General features: G+C 41.1%; 1 protein-coding gene across 7 annotated transcripts in view; it reads left to right on the forward strand.

Annotated features, from left to right (window-relative positions):
- The window catches only part of ATF2 (activating transcription factor 2), a 91,821-nt gene that overhangs the window by 37,922 nt on the left and 26,761 nt on the right, over nt 1-27,138 (forward strand). For all 7 annotated transcript variants that reach the window (XM_039495865.1, XM_039495866.1, XM_039495867.1 and 4 more), the window contains 3 exons: nt 309-423; nt 817-903; nt 21,887-22,036. In XM_039495865.1, coding sequence (XP_039351799.1) covers nt 309-423; nt 817-903; nt 21,887-22,036 — 352 coding nt within the window. The remainder of the gene's footprint in view (nt 1-308; nt 424-816; nt 904-21,886; nt 22,037-27,138) is intronic.

The raw sequence follows: 27,138 nt of genomic DNA on the forward strand, positions 1-27,138 counted from the left end.
TGATCACTTTTTTTCTGCAATTTAATAAACAATGAGGCCTGCAGCTCCATATTCTCCAACAGTACAGTGAGTTTACATTATAACTGTGAGACACAGTTATGTCAAACAGAATTACTGTTAAATGTACAGAACGTGGATATTATTGATACCTTGTTAAATTGGCAAATAGTTTAAGCTGTATTAGGTTTGGACAGGGTTAAACCAAATTAATAATGTATCAAACTTTGTAATAAGAAATGTCAGTATCTTTCAATTCTGCTGTGTATTTGTGTCCTTTTAAAATATTTCCTCCTCTTTGTTTTTCCTAGACCAGTACCAGGTCCTTTCCCTCTGCTGTTACATCTTCCTAATGGACAAACTATGCCTGTTGCTATTCCTGCCTCAATCACAAATTCTAATGTTCATGTCCCTGCTGCAGTTCCAGTAAGTTTACACATGACCTATTATACATTCTTAATTTTAAAATAATGCAAACTTGCATAAATTTTTTTTTATTTCAAACACTGACATTTTACAAAAAAAAAGTTGGACTTGATTTACTATGGTGTGATACATATTTTTGGCAACTATTATAATTTGTGCTCTGAATACTTATTAGAATAGTATATCTTTATCATTCCAAATATTACTTAAATGGTTAGAAATAGCTTTTTACCCTTTCAGAGTAATTAAAGTACTGATATACCTTAAGCTTTAGAACTTAGTTTTACAGATTTTGGTAGCTGTTTTGGTTCTAGTGGGCAATGCAATCATATAATTTGTATTATGCTGGAATACTCAAAGATTGTTTTTCATTTTTACGACTTTCCTGGTCAGCTTGTTAGACCTGTCACCATGGTGCCTAGTATCCCAGGAATTCCAGGGCCCTCCTCCCCACAGCCAGTGCAGTCAGAGGCAAAATTGGTAAGTTAGAATTCCATTGATCTTCAAGAAGGTTAATCTGAAAAAAATGTTATGTCATTAATAATTAGGTTTTATTACAGATGTAGTTGTTTGACTTAGTAATTGTTATCGTGCAGTATACATTTTATTTTCTACAGATTTTGATCTTACAGAAGATGAGCTCTGTGCTGGGATTTCAATGCTAGAAAATTAGAGCTATCAATGTGTTTTGGTTTTATGGTAATTTTAGATTATTGTATGATTGTTAGCACCGGGACTAAAACACATTTATGAATTTAGCAGCACCGGTTAAATGTACTCTGAAGAAGACCAGTTTTTTAACTGTAAGCTCAGTCTCACTCCTCATGATGAAGGGTAGGCGTATATGTGGCTTTAGGAGACGGAGGAGACACAGGCTTAATATCACTTCAGTAGTGAACCTTGCCTGCTAATAGAAGCAAAATTGAAGAACTACAGAGGTAAGCCCATACCAAAACGGTGTGAAGCTTCTTAGCAGAAAAGACTATAGGAATAAAAAACAGGCTTTACATGACAACACACGTGTTAATATTCCCAGCTGCTTATGGTCTTTTCTTTCAGGCATGTAACTTGATAGGGTTTAGAATGATGAACATAAAAAGTTGGTTTATTAAGATAACCAAAAAGGGTAAAGAAAAGAATCAGTTATATAAATGTACATTAGCAGGATCATAATAATTATAGCTTAAACTTTAATCACTTCCAGTAAAAATGTGTATCTTGTCCAATTTGTTAGCTAGTTGCTTCAATGCTTTTTTTATCTAACTTTTCTTCATTCCATCTGTTCTTGTAAAATGGAATGGGAAATATATGACAGAAAAATTAAATAAATGTCCCCCCATGTGCATCCCTAGAAGAGCTCCACAAAGTGAATCTGTCTTGTAGATTATGTGCATTTAACTTAGATTAGTATGGCATTATCCCTGACACTCGTTTATTTGTATTTAAAAAATTAAGAGGAGAATCAGGAGCAGTAAGTAGATAAAAATATTTTTAAATGTGAAGCAGTAGGGGGAATTTAGGGGAAATAGCACCTTGCTAGGGCACTTTCATGGCAGCAGCAGGAGCAGGCAGCCTAGTTGCTACAGCTGCAGAAGCCACTTTGAGACCGTATATATAGCTGGCAGGAGGGAATGATGGACTGCCTAGAGAGATGAATTCCTTAAAATCCTTTATTAATGTGGGGAGAAGGTTGGGCAGGCCCTCAGTCAGTGAACTATCTTTTTGGCCTCCACTCCAAACCCTAGCATATTCAGTAGTGAGGAAGGGTGCAAGGGTACCCCCAGAGATGGGCAAGGACCCTTTCCACATCAGATATCTGTCTGTGTGAGATGAGGCTGTTGGACACACAGAAACCCTTTTCCCAAAATGATACAACCACTCTCAGGAGTGCGTTGGCCACCAGTGAACTCTGAGTAGAGCTGCCTGCTACAGTCAGAGCTACTCTCCTATCTCTGCTGTCTTTGGTGAGTTGGCTTTTGAAGTGCTGCAAGAAATGGGAGGACAGTACTAAGGGCTTTTTCTCCTCAGTCCCCACTCTCATCCTTCAGAGGGATTGAAAAAGGAGTCCTTCATTTTCAGAGTCAGGAAAAGAAATAATTGTAACTGCCTTCTGAGAAAATGTATTTATCTTAATTCTGGGAAAAGATTAATATAAAAAATGGGGATCAGATAAGAACAAGAATTCTATTTCCTCACCTGACGTATTCCACAGGATCAAAAGACTCCTATTCACAGAATTTCACTATGTGGAATCTATTAGAACTTCAAGACTAGAGGTCCAAATCATTTTTGTTTAGTTGGGCAAGAAATTAGATTCTTAAGAGTAAGAATAAATCATGCAGTAATATGCTTTATTTTTATATATGAAAAAATACAAGTGGTAAAAGCTTTTGATTTCACATAGGAAAAAGCAATCACTTATAGAGACGGCACAAAAATAGCATAAAGAAAAACAGATTGCGAGACTTAAAATTTAAGTCTCATTAGTTTTCTCATTAGACGCTAATATGTGCACTTCAGTGTTTGCTTATCTTCTTTAAATGGGATGGTAAAAGCATACTCACCATATTTCTTCTTTTCTTTCTTGTCTCTATGGATAAGGAATGGGCAGAATATATCAGAATTGTGTATATTAGTTGCGCTTTATATAGTGTATATTCACAAAAATGAAAAAAATGTTATTTCTATTAAAGTGTAAAGAACTAAACAAGAAGCCTAATATTCACAGAAAAATTTCTCCATCAAAAAATTGGATAGGCTAATAGCTAAGAACGTTAGAAAGTATTTTGAACAGGCACCACGGGTTACCAATTTTTAAAATTCCCATTTGATTTTCAGAATTTAAATCTTTATTTGCAACACCAAATTCTGTGTCTTTCTGATATATTCTTGCATGCAAAAATATGTTAAACATGAAACTGCTGCAATGTAACGTGCAATACATTCTAAGTTCTGCAAATGTCAGAGTAATTAAATTTACTTTTATCAATTGTTATGGTCTCTGTTAGTTTAACAGAGGGCTTAGAATAGTTAATTATATTTGATTAATATTTCCATGATAAACAAAGTTGATGAAAATACCTTTTTAAAAAATGCTATGCTCCGGTTGTCAATAAAATTTAATAAGCAGGATTAGCTAGATACTATTAATATCGGTTAAACACAATTTCTAGGCTTATTACATATTTCTCTTAGTATATCACTATGGTTACTAACTAGAAGACAAGGAAGTAGAATTTTCGAATTCATTTGGAACTTTCTTATTGATATTGTAAGAGACAGCTTAGTCATGTGTAGACATATTTCATTGCTGTGGATTTTTCTCATATTACACTAGGGGAATGTAACATAAATACATACTTTACGTAATTGCTAAGACAACTGGTTGTCCAACTTGCTAAAACAACTGGCTACCTAATGTCAAAACAGTCTGCTGAATACATGACATTCAGTGTGACAGTAAATAGGCTGCTGAACTAGGGATGATGTCTTGACAGTTGGTAAATGTCTTGGAGGGCTGTTATCTATTGTTTGCCTTTAGCTGTCATTGGTTAAACTTTTGTCTTCTATAATGCAAAACCTGAAATTTCTAATCTCTAATAGAGTATCTTGCATCTTTTACTGTAAGTTATATAGAAAAAAATATTATTGTAAGGTACTCTCAGGGCTGGTCTACACTACGGTGGGGAAATCGATCTAAGATACGCAACTTCAGCTACGTGAATAACGTAGCTGAAGTCGAAGTATCTTGGATCGAATTACCTGCCGTCCTCACGGTGCGGGATCGACGTCCGCGGCTCCCCATGTCAACTCCGCTACCGCCGTTCGGGTTGGTGGAGTTCCGGAGTCGACAGGAGCGCGTTTGGGGATCGATATATCGCGTCTAGATGAGACGCGATATATTGATCCCTGAGAAATTGATTGCTACCTGCCGATACGGCGGGTAGTGAAGACGTAGCCTCAGTTGAGGCATTCTGACTATTCCAGAAATTCAGGATGAAGAGATTGATGTGGTGGTTGAGGCTCTAACCTCTTCTTTGACAAGACACATGACAACTTGCCCAAAAGGAGACAACCATGTTCATAGTTTCCTGCAGGGATGACCTAACTTTTTGCCCCTGAGCAAAACTAGCACTATCATTCCGACCAGAGAAACATCTTCTGCCATCATCAGTAGACCAGGGAGCATAATGAACATTGTAACATTTAAGACACAACAGCAAACTACCCTGATGTGAAGGAAAGATTAGTGAGCGGCCAATACGGTTGCATCAGGAGTTCTTTCATGATCCAAAAACTAAAAGGAATCCTACAAAAAGTGGAAACGTGGACAGATTGCTAAGGATGAGTACAAAAGAATAGCATAAGCATGTAGGGACAAAATGAGTGGCACCTAGCAAAAGACATAAAAGGCAATAAAAAGAGGTTTTATAAATACATTAAGAGCAAGAGAATGATGAAGGAAAGTGTAAATCCACCATTTAGTGAGGGACAGATGGTAACATCAAGAAATTCTGAAACATTTAATGCCCATATTGCTTCAGTTTTACCTAAAAAGATTAATTGTGACCAGATACTCAACACAATTAATATTTACAAGAAGTGGGAAGGATCACAAGCCAGAATAGGGAAAGAACAGGTTAAAAAATATTTAGGTCAGCTGTATGTTTAGCTGTATGTTTAGCTATGTATGGGATAGCTCAGTGGTTTGAGCATTGGCCTGCTAAACCCAGGGTTGTGAGTTCAATCCTTGAGGAGGCCACTTAGGGATCTGGGACAAAAATTGGTCCTGCTAGTGAAGGCAGGGGGCTGGACTTGATGACCTTTCAAGGTCCCTTCCAGTTCTAGGAGATTGGTATATCTCCAATTATTACCTTTATTACTACCTTTTAAGTCTGCAGGGCCTGATGAAATTCACCCTAGGGTACTTAAGAAACTAAGGTCATGTCTATACTTACCAGGGATCAACGCTGCTGTGATCTATGCAGCGGAGGTTGATTTAGCGGGTCTAGTGAAGACCTGCTAAATCGACCGCATAGCACTCTCCGGTTAACTCCAGTACTCCACTGGAATGAGATGATTAAGGTAAGTCGACAGGAGTGCATCTCCCATCGATGCAGTGCGGTGTACACATCACAGTAAGTCAACCTAAGCTATGTCAACCCCAGCTACATTATTCACATAGCTGGAATAGCATAACTTAGATAGACTTGCTGCAGTAGTGTAGACAAGGCCTAACTGAAGCAATCTCAGAACCATTAGCAGTCATCTTTGAGAACTCATGGAAGATGGGTGAGGTCCCAGAGGACTAGAGAAGGGCAAGCATAGTACATACCTTTAAAAAAGGGAACAAAGAGGGTCTGGGAAATTGTAGACCAGTCAGCCCAACTTTGATACCTGGAAAAATACTGGAACAACTTATTAATCAGTTTGTAAAGCCCTTAGCAGATAATAGGATAAGAAATGGATTTGCCAGGAACAAATAATCATAGACCAATATAATTTCCTCCTTTGATGGGATTACTGGCCTACTGGATGGGGAGAAGTAGATGTGAGATACTAAAAATCACAGTAAGATTTTTTGACACAGTTGCATATGACATTCTCATAAGCAAATTAGGGATGTGGCTTACGTGAAATTACTATAAGGCAGGGGTCTCAAACTCAAATGACCATGAGGGCCACATGAGGGCTAGTTCATTGGCCTGAGGGATGCATCACTGATGCACACACCGCGCTGCCCCCACTCCACCCCTTCCACGAGGCCCTGCCTCTTCCCACCCCTTCCCTGCCCCCATTTCAGCCCCTTCCCTGAAGTCCCCACCCCAACTCTATCCCCTCTCTGCCCCCAGAGGGTGCATGAGGGGTGTGGCAGGAGCTCAGAGCAGGGAGTTGAGGTGCAGCAGGGGGTTGGAGTGCAGGCAGGAGGCTCAGGGTGCAGAAGAGGTGTGGGGTGCAGCAGGGGGCTCAGGGCAGGGGGTTGGGGTGTGGGGTGCAGCAGGGGGGCTCAGGGCAGGAGGCTCAGGGTGCAGAAGGGGTGTGGGATGCGGCAGGGGGCTCAGGGCAGGCGGGTTGGGGTGCAGGGAGGGGGTTCAGGGCAGGGGAGTGGGGTGCAGAAGGGATGTGAGATGCAGCAGGAGGCTCAGGGCAGGGAGTTAGGGTGCAGGCAGTGGGCTCAGGGCAGGGAGTTGGGGAGCGGGGTGCAGGAGGGCTTCGGGCTCTGGGGTGGCAGCGGTGCAGACCAGGGGCAGGGCAGACTGCCAGCCCCGCTCCCGCTCCGCTCCGGGAAGTAGCGGGAACCATGTCCCTGCAGCCCCTGGGGGAGGGGAGACGCAGGGCTCCGCATGCTGCTTGCCACGCCTCCAGGTACCGCCTCCGAAGCTCCCATTGGCCGCGGTTCCTGGACAATGGGAGCTGCGGGGGGGGCGGGGCGGTGCCTAGAAGACAGGGCAACACAAGGACGGAGCCCTCTTTTCACCCCCCCTCCCCCGGCCGCAGGGACGTGATGCCAGCCGCTTCACAGAGTGGTGCGGGGCTCGAGGGGGGCAATCCTGCAACTGTAGTTTGCCCACCCCTGCCCTGGAGGTAGGCCGGGGGGGCAGGCGCGGGCTTCAGGAAATGCGGCCCACGGGCCATGTATTTGAGACCCCTGCTATAAGGTGAGCTCACAACCAGCTGAAAGACCATACTCAGAGAAGTTATGTTTCGCTGTCAAACTGGGAAGATGTATCTAGTGGTGTCTTTTGTATTCATTTAGATGGAATAAATGAGCCCAAAGAGTCAATGACGTTAATATGACAGTATTCAACATGAGAGTGTTAAAGGAGGTTTGGGGTCTGGTATAGAGATACCACAGCCTACTTAGTCCATGGCAAACACACCTTTAAAAAAATATTTTTCACCTTTTATTAAAGATACAGAGAGAGAGAAGGAAGGAAAAACTGGTAAAGCATTTGAAATGTAAAGTATTGGGGAAGACTTTTATTTTAACATCCCTTGTTCTTTTGCCTTTAGCTGAAGAGAGAGTTTTTAGAAGGAAAACCCACTTAGTCTATTAGATGGTATTAAAGATGGTAATAACTGTCCTTTTGGGGAAAAGAGAAGTTAATTTAGAAGGGCTAGAGTGTTTGGAAAATGCAGCTTCTGTCTCTAGTGTTGACTTTCACTTGCAGCCTCACTGCTGGAAAAACAAAGGAACAGCAAACTGTTTTATTAGTCGTGCTAAGGCCTAGCAAACTTGTAGCAGCATTGAGCTGTTTAGGGCATTGCTTTTATCTGCCTCTTCTGGGTTACAGGCTTACAGCAGTGTTGTAAAATATATAGTCTTGGTCAGCTAAGCCAGATTCTCTTTAAACAGAAGGCAAAAGGCGAGAGATAGGAGAGGGAGTAATGGGTGGTGTGATTAAAGTCTCAAATCCCAGGTGGTATTTGGGATTCAGCTGGAGTTGGTAGAGGTGGCAATGTCATCTAAGTCCCTCTCTTGCCCGGGTCTGGTCAGGACATCTTGGAATCAGGTTGACAAAGGTCCAGTGATGGTACAGTAGATCCTGCAGTCCCAGGAGATAGTAAGAGTGGCATTCATGATGGTGAAGCTCGCTCCTTCCCCTTCTCTGATCTTTCAGTCAGTTATTGTCACATTAGCCAGCTTTTTCCCTCCACAAGTCTCTCTTTGAGGACTCCGAAAGAGAGTGATGGGCAGAATAGTCAGTCTTATTATTTTGTCCACCAGTTAGTCCTAATTTCTAACACACATTTTTGACTAGATGACCTCTTGAGGTCCCTTCCAGCCCTACATTTCTATGGTTAACAGAAATTACATCCATTTGTTACAAGCTCCCTTGACTTTCCTAATATTTTTCATGGGGAAGGACAACATGGCTAAGTTGGAGTCAACTTTCAATGCGTGTTAGGCACCTAACTCTCTCAGGTGCTTCTGAAAATCCCACCCTTACTCTGTTTTCCCATTTTTCCCAGGGGGGCAGGGAGGGAATAGAACCTTAGATGGGTGTTGGACGCATAATTTATTACCATTTGACGCTAGTTTAGCATACTTTTTTAGAGTGAGCCAGAGCATAGAACCACTGTATATTTTGATAAATAACTATTTATTTCCTTATGGCTTGTATGTAGCAAAGCTCATATATAGCACCATTTGTTGTGGTAATCATAAGAGTGAGCTTTACTGAAATAAATTGAAATTTTGTTTTAAACTTCAGTTGTTAAAAATGTGTCAGCAAAGATGCTCTTTGATAATAGGTATAAGTCATGGTTAAAATTTCATCTTGGCTTTCCTAGAAGACAAAAATCCCACAATTGTTGGAGATAGGGTACCTAATCTGTCTCACATGCCAAATATAGCCTTCACTCATGCATTCATCTAAAGAATGTCTTTCTGCCCATTTTTTACTTTTTAAGTATGAGCGGCTCCTGAAGCCTCAGTTCAATTTCTAAATCTGCTATCTAGAGACATTTCAAAGTCTTACCAGCCTGAAGTTGCCCAATTTAATATTCAGGTTTGCCTGTCATTTGGTTGGTTGAGCTGTATTCCACTTCCACACATGTGTTTGAGTCTCCCTTCAGTGCATGGATTGCACATCTGTAAATATTTTCTTAGTTACAGCCTTCTTTTGATTTGACTTGAAAGAATGTGTATCTGGTCTTTGAAGATGTATCATTGAGATGTCTGGTGCTAACATTCTGGAAAAAAGTTTAACCTTACAGGATAGTTTTTCTTCTGATGGTTTTTCCCCTATGCAATCAAATTTCATACCAGTATAAATTTGACAAAACAAATGTGCAAGCACAACTGCATATTAACTTTGTAAATACATAATTTAAATAGTTGGATTTTTGTTTTGTTTTTCATGGAATCCCCAACCTGGGAATGTCAGACTCCTTCAGGGTGGCACAGTCTTGGCTTCTCATGTGAGGGGAGTTGTAAGGCTATTACTGCCAGAGCCATGTTCAGTCTCCTTTGCTGCTGTTTTCTCTCCTCTAGTCTGCGCTATCAGTGCCTGTCACCTTACAGTCTGTAAGCAGCCTGTAGGGAGACAGTACACTGTGAACACAATTGCCTCGGGTGGGGAGAAAGAGAGAAATCACAGAAGCAAGAAAATAAGATAAAGCATGAAAATAAACCAGAAAATAAATAGAGAGAGAGAGAGAAAAGAAAAAAGAACAGGGATAAAAAATTCCCAGAGAGACAGAAAATAGGAAAATGGTTAGCTCTGATCATTTTGTTGCGATGCACTCTCCAGTAAGACTGTGTGAAAAATATACTGTATAAGGAACAATTGCGTGTATGCTTAAATGCTGAAGCATAATGATATGAAGTTAGATAGTAATATGTATTGCATTTAAGCCCCTGCATACAATATTAAATTTAGGTAGGTGAAACAGGCATTCTAATGTAGTTCTTTTGAGTTGAATGTTCATGTACACAGTGTTAGCTTGCATTACTCTATGCTAGTGTTGTCAGGCATGAGGTGTCAGTTGCTCTTATTCTTTTGAAAATATTTTTTATTGTTCGCTTTTAATAGGAATGTTGATCCATAGATTCCAAGGCCATAAGGGACCACTGTGATAATCTAGTCTGATCTCCTGTGTAACACAGCCCATAGAACTTCCCTAATGTAATTCCTGGAGCGTATCTTTTAGAAAAACATCCCATCTTGATTTAAAAATTGTCGATGATGGCGAATCCACCATGACCCTTGGTAAATTATTCCAATGGTTCAACGTCCAATGGTCCAGCCACTGGTTCATATTATATCTTTCTCTGCTATATTGAAGAATCCATTATTAAATATTTGTTCCCATATAGATACTTACACACTGTAATCAAGTCACCCCTTCACATTCCATCTGTTAAGCTAAATAGATTGAACTCCTTAATTCTGTCACTAGAAGGCATGTTCGCTCATCATTTAACTTTCCTTGTGGGTCTTCTCTGAACCCTCTCCAACTTATCTGCATCCTTTTGAATTGTGGGTACCAGAGCTGGACACAGTATTTCATCAGCGGTTGCACAAGTGCCAAATATAGAGGTAAAATAACCTCTCTATCCTGCTTGAGATTCCTGTTTATGAATCCCAGCATCATAGTCACTCTTTTTGTCACAGCATCACATTGGGAGCTCATGTGCAGCTGATTCTAAGAGTCTTGTAGGAAGATCAGCTTTACAGTTCATGTATGAAGTGTGCTATTTGCACAAATTGTGGGTTTTCACACACACAGGCTCAGTGTCCATTGTTATAAAGTACTCTCTTAAGATCACACACAAAAGTAAAACTACAGGTGCAGGTTGATTTTGGAGGGGGCGGGGGGGGGTGTTTTTGAGGTGCCCAGAACACATGCAGGTACAGTAGGCAATGTGGAAAAATATGTTATACTGTATTGTAAGGGAGGGCTACGTTATTTCAGAATTGGGTCTTTGATCTGTTTGAGAGGAAAATCTGAAATTCCAGATTTCAGTGTATATAAAAAGAAAAGGATGGTTTACTTCAAGCTGTGTAGCATGTTTGTCATTAACATGCAGTTTGAGGATGCAGACAAAAAACGTTGGGTAAAACATTCTGAGTGAATCATGAAGTTTCCTAAGAAAATAAATTTAAAAATCTTTGTTTAAACAAAGTTCTACTCTGGAGAACCCTTAATACAAAGCCTTTTGTGACAAACTGAGAAATATCTTGAACACAGTGGGTAGCCAGTAGGCTTTCTGCAGGGGGTTTCTACTGAGAGTTGACAGAGGGCAGCTTGGCAAATGTTCAGAAACCTATATTAGCTTGGTTGAGCCCGGCATGGGACCTTGTGTTCAGCAGAATTCTTCTGACCTGCCTCTCTGCATGCCGAGCTAATCAGCAAACACCTAATGAGCCTACTCTAAAGAAACAGACCCTCTCCCAACCTAGTTCATTTTCATACATTCTCTGGGGGTGGAGAGACAAGACTTCACGAGGACTGATGATGCTGCAAAGACCACAATAATGATAATTAACTTGCTGAATTTAGAAGATTATGCTGTTAATTAGTTGCAAAATAAAGATAAGTAATAGAGCAGCAGATGGTAGGATAACACCCAGGAGAAGGAGGGTTATTACTCTGATGAGCTTTTGTGGCAGATATGAAATATGGATCTGACTTTTTCATAAATTGTTTCTAGAGAATATTATCTAGTTTCTGTGAGCTGTTGATGGAGTGATCTATTCCTACCAAATTTTGACAGATGTGATAAGGATTTGTTTTCAAGGGTACACATGCACATTAAAATTTCACTAGTAAAGATTTAAATGTTAAAATATTTTAAAATCAGATTTTTATTCTGTGATAATTTAATATCACTCGAATAAGCATCTAGATTATGATTAGCCATTATTTCTTCACATATAATACTATAACTATATAAAGAATAAATCTTTAATATATGTGGTAATGTATCAGATTTTTAAAACTAAAATTCATAATATTTTGGGTGACTACCCCACTATTCAGTTGAAATACAATGTCGACCCATATGCCACAATCAAGTATTAGAATACTTATCTGGTAATTGGGTTTCTTATATACATCTCTCAATCTCTGCCGTGCCTAAAACAGGGAATTGTTTTGTATTCCTATTTCTGTGGTAAATATCTATTTTTTTTCAACTACATAACAGATTTTCAAATGGGACTTATTTACTTTGAAATGCAAAAAATGTATTTTTAACTGTGTGACTTTTGTATATAATGCTAAGGTTAAGTTTCCAAAACAATATTAGTGTGGCCATTTGCAAGTCATGTGTGTCTGATAGTATACATTTCACAGCATAGACAGTAATATTATGTTACACATTTACTTGGAAAAATTTCAGTAGGCAATATGCATGTGCACTCTGTCAGAGTTAACATTACTATTGGAACCTTACATTTGAATTTCCTTTGATTTTAACTTTGCAAATTTAGTATGAGAGATTTTTGTGTTCAGTTCAATAGAATCATGGCAGTTAGGAGTTTAAAAAAAATGGAGCTGGATGCATACTGCAAAAAGTTTTCCTGCAAATATTTTAAAAAGACTTTACTTTGCCTATCTTCTCACCCCTTTGCATTTTCTTTGTTACTGTGCTAGCAGGTTCATTGAACCTACCAACTGTAACCAATAGTACAGCATATTTGCACAGAATTAATTTTAATTTTGTAATGGTTAGCATTTGCATCAGAAACCTGATTTAAAAACTGGAATAGAAACATAACATCTAACTTGTATCTGATGAATACAGTTCCAATTGTAACTATTTAGTATTTGCAATGAACTGCTTATCAACAAGCTGTAGTTAAAGAAATATTTGAAGTTATTCAGCTCATAATTTAAAATAATACATTTGAGAAAAATCAGTCTTTGCAGAAAATTTATGAAGAGAAAATGAGCTGAAATTTGCCATATAACTATTAAATATTTGCCCAGCTCTAGGAATAGAAAAGACTTGTTAGATCAGGGGTCAGCAACCTCAGGCATGCGGCTCACCAGGGTAAGCACCCTGGCGGGCCGGGTCAGCTTGTTTACCTGCCGTGTCTGCAGGTTTGGCTGATTGCGGCTCCCACTGGCCGTCACCGTCCCAGGCCAATGGGGGCAGTGGGAAGCGGCACAGGCGAGGGATGTGCTGATCATGGCTTCCGGCCGCCCCCGTTGGCCTGGGACGGCGAACCGCAGCCAGTGGGAGCCGCGATCAGCCGAACCTGCTGATATGGCAGGTAAACAAACTGGCCCGGCCCGCCAGGGTGCTTACCCTGGCGAGCCGCATGCCAGAGGTTGCCGACCCCTGTGTCAGATTATCCAGTCCATTGCCCTGACAGTTTACCATTAAACTACTAGTACTCCAGCTGTACTTTCAGAATGAGGGGGGAATGGTTCTAATTGGACATTACATTTTAGTAAGGAGAATTGAGTGAACAAAGGATGAACCTTTGCTCTTGCTCTTGTTTGACTGGAGACAGTTGGTGGCAGGGCTTGGAGGTTTTTTGTTTGTTTTTTTTGCAAAGCTGTGTTTACAGTAGTAGGAAAAGTAACTTATTTTAATGAGCGTTTAGAATTTGCAAAATATAGAATTAAGTAAAAATTGCCGACACAGGACTGCAGTTTTCCTCTGTGTTTGGTATTAGAAGTGACTTTTTAGTTTTGTAGGAGGTTGAGGCAAGTTACTCGCTTTCTTCCTCAGGCAAATTGTTCCAGCAACCTCCTGTGTCCCTGCCAGAGCTGGGAAATGTGCAGTGTAAACAAAAATGTGCAGAACTCATTGGCACTGCTTTTTAAATATTATGTACAAAAAACAAAATTAAAATAATGTTAATTTTGCAAAGTCAAGCACTCCAAAATTAGGAAATGCTGTGATAAAGGTTCCCCATGCAACCTTAATTTGATCCTCTTGTATGCATTATGAGCTTGGCTAGCCTTACATAAGGTCCTAACAGCCGGGGAAAACATGAACTCACTGAAGTCTTTGTCTAGTACCATAAACACAAGGGAGTATCCTTCCTGCTCTCTGTAACCATAACACACAGAGCTAGTCAAAAGTCAGAATTTCCATTTTGTGGAAAATTCCAAAATTCTGGAGGGAAAATTCAAATCTGAAATGTCTTGCAAAAGGGAAAATTTCCCAAAAACGTGTTCCAGAATAATCTAAATGTTTCATTTTGGAAATTTTGAGCCCAAGTTGCAGGGCTCCCAGCTCCATGGCAGGGAAGCTGGAAGTCCTGAATCAGGAACTGAAGGCAGCTAGAGCCAGAAGTTACAGTTCCAAGGGAACCCAGCATGTGGTTGTCAGAAGTTCATAGAACATATGTTTCTGCAAAACATTTTAAATTAGATGATTTGGCATTTTCCAGCAAAAGCCTGCTTCCAAAATTCCTGGCGAACTCTAATAAAACATGCACCGGGGGGTGCATTAAGGTTGTATTTCTTAAGAACATAAGAATGGCTGTACTGGGTCAGACCAAAGGTCCATCCAGCCCAGTATCCTGTCTACTGACCGTGGCCAGTGCTAGGTGCCCCAGAGGGAGTCAACCTAACAGGTAATGATCAAGTGATCTCTCTCTTGCCGTCCATCACTACCATCTGACAAACAAAGGCTAAGGACACCATTCCTTACCCATCCTGGCTAATAGCCATTAATGGACTTAACCTCCATGAATTTATCCAGTTCTCTTTTAAACCCTGTTATAGTCCTACCCTTCACAACCTCCTCAGGCAAGGAGATCCACAAGTTGACTGTGCTCTGTGTGAAGAAGAACTTCCTTTTCACCTGGATCGATCGGTCTTCAGCTGTCATTAAGACTGCGCTGATCACAACATGTCCGCCATTCTTCTCACATTCTTGTCTTTCTTATCCACATTCGTCCGAAATGTTTTACAATGTCATCTTCCCATCTTCTTGGAGGCCGACCAGGTGGTCTTTTCTGTTCTCGCGGGTACCACTCAGTAATGATTGCGATCCACCTATTGTCCATGAACCGTGCTATGTGGCCTGCCCATCGTATCTTCTTATATCTGCTTTCCACAATAATATCTTTCACACTGCTGCGTTCTCTAGTAATTTCATTTGGGATACGATCCAGAAGGGAAATTCCCAACATAGCTCGTTCCATTGCCCTTTCAGCTACCGACAGCCGCTGTTCTTCTCTCTTCGTCAGTGCCCACCTTTCACTGCCATACAGCATGGCTGGCAGTACTGTTGAATTGAAGATATTTGTACGTGTCGTCTTGTCGATTTTTCCTTGAGGGTGTCCTTGATGGAATTAAACGCACACCATCCTGCGCATGAATCCTTCGCGAGAGTTTTCCGTTCATGTCTTGGCGCTTATTAACTCCTTGGCCCAAATATATGTACTGTTCCACTTCTTCAGTTTCTTCTTCTGTTACCGTTATTCAAGCTTTTAGTAAGACGTCTGATCGCTTGTATTTCGTTTTGCAACGGTGCATTTTCAGACCGACCTGACTGCTATTCTTGTTGAGTCTTCGTAGCATGCTCTGCAGTTGCTGCTTTTGGCAATTAGTACGATGTCATTCGCGAATCTGAGATAATCGTTCTCCATTTATATTAACACCACTTCTCTAATTGATCTTGTTCATAACCATTTCAAGGCAGGCAGTAAATAGTTTCGGTGAAATTGTATCTCCTTGCTTTACGCCTTTCTCGATTGGGATGCGGAGGGGAGTTTCGAGGAGAGTAATGTCTGTTGTACATCCAGTATTCACTTCTTTCAACAAACTGATGTACTGTGTGTTAATGCCCTGCTCTGCAAGCGCCTTTAGTATTGTGTTGAACTCGACGCTATCGAAGGCCTTTTCATAGTTGACTAAAGCAATGCACAGCGGGAGTTTGTATTCCCTTGCTCTTTCTAGGAGCTGGCTAAGGGTAAATATATGGTCGATCATGCTGAAATTTCTTTGAAACCCCACCTGCTCTCTAGGCTGTTGTTCATCCAGACTCTGCGAGAGTCAGTTCGTTATCACTTTTGTAAAGAGTTTATAGATATGAGAGAGCAGGCATATAGGGTGATAGTTCTTAAGATTTTCTTGATTCCCTCTTCTTGTACAGCCAGATAGTATTCGACTCTTTCCAGCTTGATGGTATTTTTCCTACTTGGTGATATTGACTGAATCTTAAAGCGAGGGTCTTCCAAAGTTTTTCACCTCCTGTGGAAATCATTTCTGACGTTATTCCATCTTTGCCTGGAGCTTTTCCCTTCTTCATCTGGTGTAGTGCACTTCGGACTTCGCTGATGATTATTGGGGGGACGCATTCTTCTGACTCTTGAAGCGTTGGGAGAGGGGCGTTGATTCTTGATTTGAACAGTTCTGTATAGAAGTCCTTGCAGACCTCCTCCATTCCTGCTCTGTGAATTACTGTCTCTCTGTCCTTGTTCTTCAATGTTGTTACGCTCAATCTATACTGCGCCAAGTCCCGCTTGCATGTCCTGAGGCTCTTGCATGATTCAGCTGTTTTAAGGAGCTTTTATTTCCGGAAGTTCTTAAAGTCATCCTTCAGTTTTTGCCATATAAGCTTGCACAGAATGGAGTACTTGAGGTTGTTATCCGAGCTCGTTTTCATATTTCTCCGCTTCTCTAACAAGCTTTTTGTTTTGTTCGAGATTCTTCCCTTTGTCGTCTTCATCTTTTCAATTTCAGCTGCTTTTATGCAAGTCTCAGCTTGTCAGCAAAGATACTATAGTCCTCGTCACACTTTTCTGTCTGGCTCCAGTCAAACCCAGAAATCGCTTTCTTCATCGAATGTCTTCGGGCGCTGTTTCCTGTTTGCCATCTGTAAAGCTTTCTTTTCCACTGCTTCGTCAAAAATCAACTTCTCTCTAAGCAGGCGATGGTCACTGCCAGTGTTGAAGGACTGCACCACAGAGATGTCTTGAACGATGTGCCTTTTAACTAAAATATAGTCGATTTCATTCTTACTCTTCGCGTTTGGTGCGATCCATGTCCACCTTTTTGCAATCTTCTTTTTGTACCAGATGTTTGCCACATACAGTTATTTCATTTCTGCCATCGTTACCAGCCTTTCTCCTCTTTCATTTCTTTCGCTGCTGCCGTATCTCCCTATGAACTTTTCACCAGCTTTCCCTCACCCGACCTTAGCATTGAAATCTCCCATTGTGACAGTGTAAGTAGACTTTTGCGTGAGGGCTCTTTCAAGCTCTTGGTAGAATTCTTCCACTTCTTTGTCCTCACTTACACTTGTGGGAGCGTAGGCCTGGATGACCTTGAGGATAGCTTTTGACTCCATCTGAAGATGCAGCACACCAATACGTGATGATATTAGCTGGCATGATATGACTTTAGAAACCCAATCGTTGCTAACAATAAATCTGACGACTCCGATGTCTCTAGCGCCATCTCCCTTTCCGAGCCTCACAGTGTTTCCATCCTTCCAGTTGACTTCCAACTCCTTCTTTCCTCAGGTTTCGCAGATACTGAGGATATCGCATCTTATCCTTTTCTTCTTCTCCATCAGATGGTTTAACATTTCCTCTCTTGCCAGCGACCTACAATTGTAAGTACACACAACGAGGGTTGTCCTTTTCCGTGTTGGCCTAGCACCTGACATTTTTAGCAACCGCTCGTCGCTCAATTTTCACTCCACCACCAAAGAACGGTTTGATGACATGCAGGGAACTAAGACCCATTTACTCGTGTTGTTTTAGCCGTTACCTTTAAGCTGTCCCACTGGCTAGGCGGGCAGGCATATGTACCTCCTCAAGCTTAGCTAGCCTTCAGCCTCTAAGGAGAAGGAAAAATGTTCATTCCTCTGACAGAGCAATCCCCTCCTTGGATTGGATAGTCCAACACCTTTGTAGCATGGTTAGACCTACCAGGGCATACGCCCCGCTACTTCCTTTTATTTGTTTTAAACCTGCTGCCCATTAATTTCATTTGGTGGCCCCTAGTTCTTATATTATGGGAACAAGTAAATAACTTTTCTTTATTCACTTTCTCCATAATCTCTTAAATTCTGGTGAGAAGTGTCATAGCTTCTTTAAAAAACCAACTGCATGGGTTATCACCAGGAACCCAAGACTTCTAGAGGGATAGCATAGACTTCGACCACTTAGTTAAGATTTATGCACACTGTAATAAGAGTGCCAATAGAATACTCTAGGTGCCCTTGACATTTTATGCAAGAATACACTTGAATTAAAGCAATAACTAATTGTGATAGTAAGCTGATATCATCTATGTGGACCAGTCACTGAAGGGGGACATGTTACTACAGCTACCATGTCAGTGGCTTGCACAACTACTTGCAGAACAGCAAAGGAATATTGGGAGTTAGGGGTTCTGGATTCTATTCCTAGCTCTGAAGGCGAGTGTAATCTAGCCAAGCACCACAGCTAAGCACATAGATTTGCTGTAATTTGTTGTGAAAAGCAATTTATGTGACTTGCCTTTTTAGAGCTTTGGGTTCTGTTCTCAGCTCTGACAGAATTGGCTTTGTTCAAGCTGTTACTTTAATTGTCAAATGGATTAAGATCCTTTCCGGCCTCCTAAAGTAGGGGAGGGTATGAGTCCTTGCTTAACAATAATGGCTTGGAAGTTCACAGAATTAACACTGGTCAGCTGAAGAGCTGAGACTGGAACTTCATCTCCTCTTGACTCCCAGCCCCCAGTACACTTTCTCCCAGACCAAGAGTTTTGGGTGCCTTCCATTGCCTCCTGTCTTCATATATCTAGCTCTGTGCCTACTATGTAGCAGACTCTGTCAGTTCTGAGGGCATGCTTAGTGAGTTCTGTGGCTCTGGGACATATCAGTTCAGAATGGAGTATTTGGAGACTTTTTAGCAATAAGCCTCCAACAACCTCTGCTGAGCATATGTAGATCAGGATGGACTTTTATGAAAACAGCAAAAGGCTGTTTGATTTCAGGACTATCCTCTTTGCTAAATTTCAAGTTTATGCTCCAATGCATGGAGGTGCCAGAGCTCTTCAGAGAAATTCCTGGAAAGAGAAATTTATCATCGGGAAAAAATAGTTTTTGTCACTCTTCAGTCTCTGATTTAGCAGAACCTCTTGATAAAACTTTCAAAAAACTTCAGTCTGAGATGAAGAAAGAGAGTATGGAAAATTCCAGTCCAAATGATTAAAGTTAGACAACATTTATAAGCAACTGAAAGCAGGAACCTATAATGGAAGGTGCTAAGTAACCTTAACAATGGGCATTGCTACCAGTTATGCTTGTAATATCTTATCATACTCCAAGTAGTCTCCAGGTGTTGTAGGGCTGAATGTGAATTTTAGGCTATTTAAACACACACATCTCAATTCAGCACCTTGTAAGATGTGGATTTTAGCTGAGTATCTACAAGTTCGTATGCTTATCCAAACCTGTGGAGGCATCCATATGAGTCCCTATCTGTCCCCACAGCTTCCCTTACATAAAGCCCTGTTGGGAATCAAGCTGCAGTCATCCTCCTGTGGGTAGTGGGGAGTCTTGTATTCAGAGAAAGGTGGCAAGCTTATTTTCCACTATTCTTCCTAGTATCTTCAGGGGCTTCTCAGGGTGAGGAGCAGGGAGTGCTTCTGCCTTACTCATCGATATATCTGCTTTTTGCCTTTATTGAATTAATGACCTCCTTTCTTGTGCACTTTTGTCTATTATACACAGGAGAGCTGAATTTACACTGTAAGCCTGGTGGCATTCAAAAGAGGATAATAAATATTGATGTTTTTTCTTTTGTTTGTGCAGAAGATAGCAATCTGCAATAATAAAGATTATTCAAGAGAGTTGTGCATTTTTATGTATTTTACACTGCCATGTAATAAATCTTTGTTAATTTGTTGTAGAAGTATACTAATGTAGTTTTTAATGAAGTTGATGGTTTTAAGTACAGTACTGCTCACTGGAAAGATGAATTCTCATACACAGTTTATCTTGCAGGGAAATCGTTTAATAACACTGAATAAAATCTTACTGTGAGAGTGCAAAATTTGAAAATAAAAACAAACCTATTAATAAAGCCATTGAGGATACCTAAGTCAGTCTTTTATTAAGAAAGAGATACTTTCTATCTTATTATCTATCATATTGCCTCTATATAAATCCATGGTATGTGCAGATGTGGTCGCCTCATCTCAAAAAAGATGTATTTGAATTGGAAAAGGTTCAGAAAAGGGCAACAAAAATGATTAAGGGTATGGAACGGCTTCCATATGAGGAGAGATTAATAAGACTGGGACTTTTCAGCTTGGAAAAGAAACGACTAAGGGGGGATATGATTGAGGTCTATAAAATCATGACTGGTGTGGAGAAAGTAAATAAGGAAGTGTTATTTACTCTTCCTCATAACACAAGAACTAGGGGTCACCAAATGAAATTAATAGGCAGCAGGTTTAAAACAAATAAAAGGAAGTATTTTTTCACATAACGCCCAGTCAACCTGTGGAACTCTTTGCCAGAGGAGGTTGTGAAGGCCAAGACTATAACATGGTTCAAAAAAGAACTAGATACATTCATGGAAGATAGGTCCATCAATGCCTGTTAGCCAGGATGGGCAGGGATGGTGTCCCTAGCATCCGTTTGCTAGAAGCTGGGAATGAGCAACAGAGAATGGATCACTTGATGACTGCCTGTTATGTTCATTCCCTCAGGGGCACCTGGTATTGGCCACTGTCAGAAGACAGGATACTGGGCTAGATGGACCTTTGGTCTGACCCGTTATGGCCATTCTTATGTCATCATACCACAGGCATATAAGCTTGTTGTAAACAGAATACATTACCTTTTGTTGAAAATTTGCTGTAATTCTAATTCACGTTCATAGTGAAAGCATAGCTTTTATTTTCAAGCGGCTGTAAACTTTATTATCAAATAGACTAATACAGTCAATAAGATCTGCTTTAGAATATAGCACATGGTTAATATATAAAATCATCTGTGGCTCTCGAAATATATTGTATACAGATAGTTTGTAATTGTGTTGCTTAATAAATCAGCTCATAAAAGCTTTTGTAAACTATTGTTGAAAATATTTAGCCTGTGCACTATGTAAACATTAGTTAACTTCCACATCTGAGTTAAAAGATGTCAATTATTTAATGCATTATCAAGATGATATCTTAGAACAAAGAATATGATTTAAAACAAACTATAAACCCACCAGAAGTTTTTTAATTCGGTTTTGAAAGAAATTTCCTGTGGCTGGGTTTACTGTCTGTATTTATCCACTCTTGTCTCTCTATCACATTGTACACCAGGGGTCAGCAACCTTTCAGAAGTGGTGTGCGGAGCCTTCATTTATTCACTCTGATTTAAGGTTTTGCTTGCCAGTAATACATTTTAACGTTTTTAGAAGGTCTCTTTCTAGAAGTCTATAATATATAACTAAACTATTGTTGTATGTAAAGTAAATAAGGTTTTTAAAATGTTTAAGAAGCTTCATTTAAAATTAAATTAAAAAGCAGAGCCCCCCCCGGACCGGTGGCCAGGACCCAGGCAGTGTGAGTGCCACTGAAAATCAGCTTGCATGTCGCCTTTGGCACGCGTGCCATAGGTTGCCTACCCCTGTTGTACACTGTCCACTCCACTCCATCAATGGTATTAGTTCACTTCTTCGACACCGTTCTGTGCATTTTCTTCCATGTTATGCTCTGTAGAAGGAATGCCCTTCCTAAACTTGCTCATAATGCCGTTACCCTTTAACTTCCTCATATTCCTCTTCAATACTCACTTCTACAGTGATGGTTGCAAGCAATTTTCAACTAGTAGAAGGCCAATTAGACTGTTAAAACATTTTTTTTTTATGTTTCATCCTCCTGCACCCTTTGTGTATCTTATCTTAAAGTGTGAGCTTATTGTGTATGTTTGGAAAGTAGCTAGCAGTATATGAGTGCTACTGCTATATAAATAGCTATTATTTAATCTAAGTTATCACAGTATCTTCCATTATGAAAAATGTGACACAATATTTTCTTACTCTACTTTCAGAGATTGAAAGCTGCCTTGACCCAGCAGCATCCTCAGGTCACAAATGGAGATACTGCCAAGGGGCATGCTAGTGGATTGATTAGGACTCAGTCAGAGGAAGCCCGATCACAGTCATTACAACAGCCTGCTACATCAACTACAGAAACACCGGTAGGACAACAAAGCTAAGATGTACTTCTAACTCCTTTTACTGTTACACAAAAATCTCTGATCCTCATTCCTTTATTTTATATATTGAGAATAAGACTGAGGTGTGTTATGAACCAATATTGGAAAAAATGGGGGTTGTCTTACCTACTTGGTAAGAAAACTAAGGCCTCCTGATTTCTGTAGCACACTGGCATTGAATTCTGGGGTAAACTGAAAATTGTGCAGCAAGTTAAGATACATCTGGAAAATATTGACAAAACAAGGGTTACCATGGTATTGTATTAGTTTAATATTTTTCCAGTCATTTCAGGTTCCCGCTTAAGGTACCATTTGCTTGAAAGAGCCATTATTGACTGATATAAAAATGAGGGACTCACTGTATAATTTAGTTAGTTTACTGTGCTCTCTTGGATGTTGTGAAAATGGTGATTTTTGGGAGAGCTATTCTAGATGATGACTAGGAATAGGATGAAAATGGGTGGGAACAATGAGCTAGGTTGGAGAAGGGGAATAGATGTACAATTGAGAGTTGAGGAGAGGTCTGGTCCCCTTGATTCTAGGAGAAGGATTCAGAAGCTACAGTTTTTACCTCAGAGGTGTGCTGTTGACCTGCTTTCATTTGGTCAGAGAAGCCTGTCTGGAAAGTTCTTTCTCAAGAAAATCCAGGCTTACTAGGTAGCACAGTGAAAACAGAAGCACACACTCCTTTTGTGGGGGAGAAAGAGACAAACATGAAGGAAGCATCGCTATACTGAGTGCATTTCAGATGGTAACTTCCTTTTGTAGGTTAATGTACACTAGGAAAATGACATTTTGTAGACAGAGGTTGTCAGCAATTGGTCACTGTGTCTGTTCAGGAGTTCTTTTTTTCTCCTAGCCAGTGTCCTTAAAATCAGATGACCTGCATCTCTCTTCTGTCTGTTTTCCCAGCTGTAGAATTTCTGCCAGTGTAAAAGCTGGTATGAAATACGTATCCTCAAATATCATTGCTCCTGTGTTGACAAGCTCTAGCTTTTAGAGTTAGACCTTCAAAGAAAAGATGTATAGTGTGTCTCTTCTCTTGTCTGTTACCTGGGGATAGTGTAATGGATCTGTAGTACCAGGCTGGAACCCTCTCACATGGTAGTGGATCTCTTGAACTGTAATATCACATGCTAGTCTTTTTAAGGATGTTCAAAATAAAGACCTGAAGATCAACTCCCTTCAGGATTTATAAAGCAATTGGTAGGGCCTTAAGAATCAAGCTAGAGTATTCCTCTGGGGTTTTCCTTTTAGAGGTGAGGTGATGTTCAGTTTTTAGGGCAGCTGAAAAACAAAAGCAAAGACTTTGTCGTAGTTGCATGGGATTTCAACTTTATCATGAAAATCTTCTCAGGGATTTGAAAAGAGCTTCTGTGGAGTGCTTTAGAAAGATTTCTGACCATAATGTTGTATTAATAATGGCCATCTGCTTGCCTAGAAAATTGAGCATAAAGCTCCCTCTATCCTTACCAGTTTTTTCATCAGAACAAGATAGTAATGAAGGGTCAGAATTGTAAAGGATTCTTAACCTTCTCTTTCTTTGTACCTATAACCAGTAGCAGGCTCATTAATAGGAGGTGTAAATGCTGTCAATGCAATCAAGCAGTAAGATCTGAATGTTACAATTTTTGGTCACAATTGTTTGGTGCAAAAGGAGACAGTTTAAAATAATTTGTCTGTGTGTTTGGTCAGGAAGTTTTTCTCCCCCTTGTTCTGTCAGGCCTGGTGAAACTAACTGAGGAACATAGATTCATACATACTATATAACAAGCTTTGCATTTCCTATCTGAAGAGAATTTTGAAAATTAGAAAAACAGATCCCCTGTTTGTTGGTTTGTGAAGTACCAAAAAAGGCAAAATAGCATTTAAAGTTTAGGTATCTTGGCCAAGACTTCCAAAAATGGATGTTTACGTTCATAGTATCAAGGAGAGTGCACGAAGGATTAGTCCTGGGGCCAGTTTTGTTCAATATCTTCATTAATGATCTGGAGGATGATGTTCACTGCACTCTCAGCAAGTTTGCAGATGACACTAAACTGAGAGGAGTGGTAGATACACTGGAGGGTAGGGATAGGATACAGAGGGATGTAGACAAATTAGAGGATTGAGCCAAAAGAAATCTGATGAGGTTCAACAAGGACAAGTGGAGAGTCCTGCACTTAGGACGGAAGAATCCCGTGCACTGCTACAGACTAGGGACTGAATGGCTAGGCAGCAGTTCTGCAGAAAAGGACCTAGGGGCTACAGTGGACAAGAAGCTGGATATGAGTCAGCAGTGTGCCCTTGTTGCCGAGAAGGGTAACGACATTTTGGGCTGTATAAGTAGGGGCATTGCCAGCAGATCGAGGGACTTGATCATTCCCCTCTATTTGACATTGGTGAGGCCTCATCGGGAGTACTGTGTCCAGTTTTGGGGGGCCCCACACTACAAGAAGGATGTGGACAAATTGGAAAGAGTCCTGTGGAGGGCAACAAAAATGATTAGGGGGCTGGAGCACATGACTTATGAGGAAAGGCTGAGGGAACTGGGATTGTTTAGTCTGCAGAAGAGAAGAAGGAAGGGGGATTTGATAGCTGCTTTCAACTATCTGAAAGGGGATTCCAAAGAGGATGGATCTACACTGGTCTCAGTGGTAGCAGATGACAGAACAAGGAGTAATGGTTTCAAGTTGCAGTGGAGGAAGTTTAGGTTGGATATTAGTAAAAACTTTTTCATTAGGAGGGTGGTGAAGCACTGGAATGGATTACCTAGGGAGGTGGTGGAATCTCCTTCTTTAGAGGTTTTTAAGGTCAGGCTTGACAAAGCCCTGGCTGGGATGATTTAGTTGGGGATTGATCCTGCTTTGAGTAGGGGGGTTGGACTAGATGACCTCCTGAGGTCCCTTCCAACCCTGATATTCTATGATTCTATGATATTCAGGCACCTAAAGATGTAGTCTGATTTTTCAAAAGTGCTGAGCACCCACTAAAGGCAATGGAAGGAGCTGGGTGCTCAGCATTTTTGAAAACCAGGCCATTCAAACACCAAACATCAGGCATCCCTTTTAAAAAATCTTGTCCCCTTCTGGTTTTGAGGCTAGGTTAAGCAAGTATATGCTGCCCAGGATAAAGAGGCTGTTCTTACTGAGTCCATCCACAAGAGCAATGTCTACTCTTGGATTGAGACTGTGTAACGTCGTCACCTCAGTGTCCTTCTGTACTTTTTATGTTGTTAATCTTGATGTGACAGTCTCTGCAGATGCTGCCCTGAGACGGTAGATTTTATTTATTTATTTATTGGTCCCAATTTTTCTTCTAGGTATACGTACCCTGTGTATAATCTGGTTAATGGGAACTAGTGTGAAAGTTCTCAGGGTACGTCTACACTACGGGACTATTCCGAATTTGCATAAACCGGTTTTGTAAAACAGATTGTATAAAATCGAGTGCACGCAGCCACACTAAACACATTAAATCGGTGGTGTGCGTCCACGGTCCGAGGCTAGCATCGACTTCTGGAGCGTTGCACTGTGGGTAGCTATTCCGTAGCTATCCCATAGTTCCCGCAGCCTCCCCCGCCCCTTGGAATTTCCAGGTTGAGATCCCAGTGCCTGATGGGGCAAAAATCATTGTCGCGGGTGGTTCTGGGTAAATGTCGTCAGTCACTCCTTCCTCTGGGAAAGCAACGGCAGACAAGCATTTTGCGCCTTTTTTCCCTGGATTGCCCTGGCAGATGCCATAGCATGGCAATCATGGAGCCTGTTTTGCCTTTTGTGACTGTCACTGTATGTGTACTAGATGCCGCTGACAGAGGCGATTCAGCAGCGCTACACAGCAGCATGCTTTTGCTTTTGCATGACAGCAGAGATGGTTACCAGCCATACTGCACCATCTACCAATCCATAAATTGGTAAAAGATGAGCATGGCTACCAGTCGTTTTGCACCCTTTGCTGCTGTCATAAGTGCCCCTGGCTGCTCTTAGCCAGGGGCAAGCTAAACAAAATTGGGAATGACTCCCAGAGTCAATCCCTCCTTTTTGGTATCTAAAAATAGAATCAGTCCTGCCTAGAATATGGGCAAGTGTACTAGAGAACCACTGTATCAGAGAGCACAGCTGCTCTGTGTCAGATCCTGCAGAAATTATGAGCTGTATGCTATTCACAGGGGGTGCTCCTGCAACAACCCCACCTGTTGATTCCGTTCTTCCCCCAGCCTTCCTGGGCTACTGTAGCATTGTCCCCCCACTTGTGTGATGAAGTAATAAAGAATGCAGGAATAAGACACACTGACTTGTTAGTGAGAAATGAGTGGAAGGCAGCCTCCAGCTGCTATGATAGTCCAGACAGGACAGTAAGGAGTGTGGAGCAGAGGAGCCCAGCATCCCTCTGCTAGTCCAGGGGCAATTGAATCTTTTTTTTACACATGAAGGGTGGGGGCTGACAGAGCTCAGCCCCCTGTTGCTATGACGACTATGGTTATCAGCCATACTGTACCATCTACCAGGAAAAATTAGGGCCAGGCACCCTTGATAGACCTCACTGATGCTAGTCTGCATGGTTACCAGTCCTTTTGCACTGCCCCATGTGCCAATAGGCTGATGACGAGGACGGATACCAGTCGGATTGCACCATCAGCCACCCATGGGGGTGGGGCGGAAGGATGTTGGTGTTGAGTGCTGCAGCATCGGGTCTATCTGCAGCATTCAGTAAAGATAGGGTGACATGTTAAAGAGTCAAGAGAGGATTGTTTTCCCTTTCACTTCTGGGGGTGGGTGGGGGGGTGTGTAAATTGCCGAGCTATGTCCTGACCCACCGCGGACACTGTGTTTGACCCTAGAAGCATTTGGAGCTCAGCCAAGAATGCAAATACTTTCGGAGACTGCAGGAACTGTGGGATAGCTTGAGTCCTCCAGTCCATGAGCGTCCATTTGATTCTTTGGCTTTCCGTTACGTTTGTCACGCAGCAGTGCGCTGAGCCCCTGCTATGGCGTCTGTCTGGAGATTTTTTAAAAATGATTTTGAATTTCGTCTTCTGTAACGGAGCGCTGATAGAACAGATTTGCCTGCCCTTACAGCGATCACATCCGCATGGTCCATGCGGG

This window comes from Mauremys reevesii, linkage group 11 (assembly GCF_016161935.1).
Source record: "Mauremys reevesii isolate NIE-2019 linkage group 11, ASM1616193v1, whole genome shotgun sequence".
Lineage (NCBI taxonomy): Eukaryota > Metazoa > Chordata > Testudines > Geoemydidae > Mauremys > Mauremys reevesii.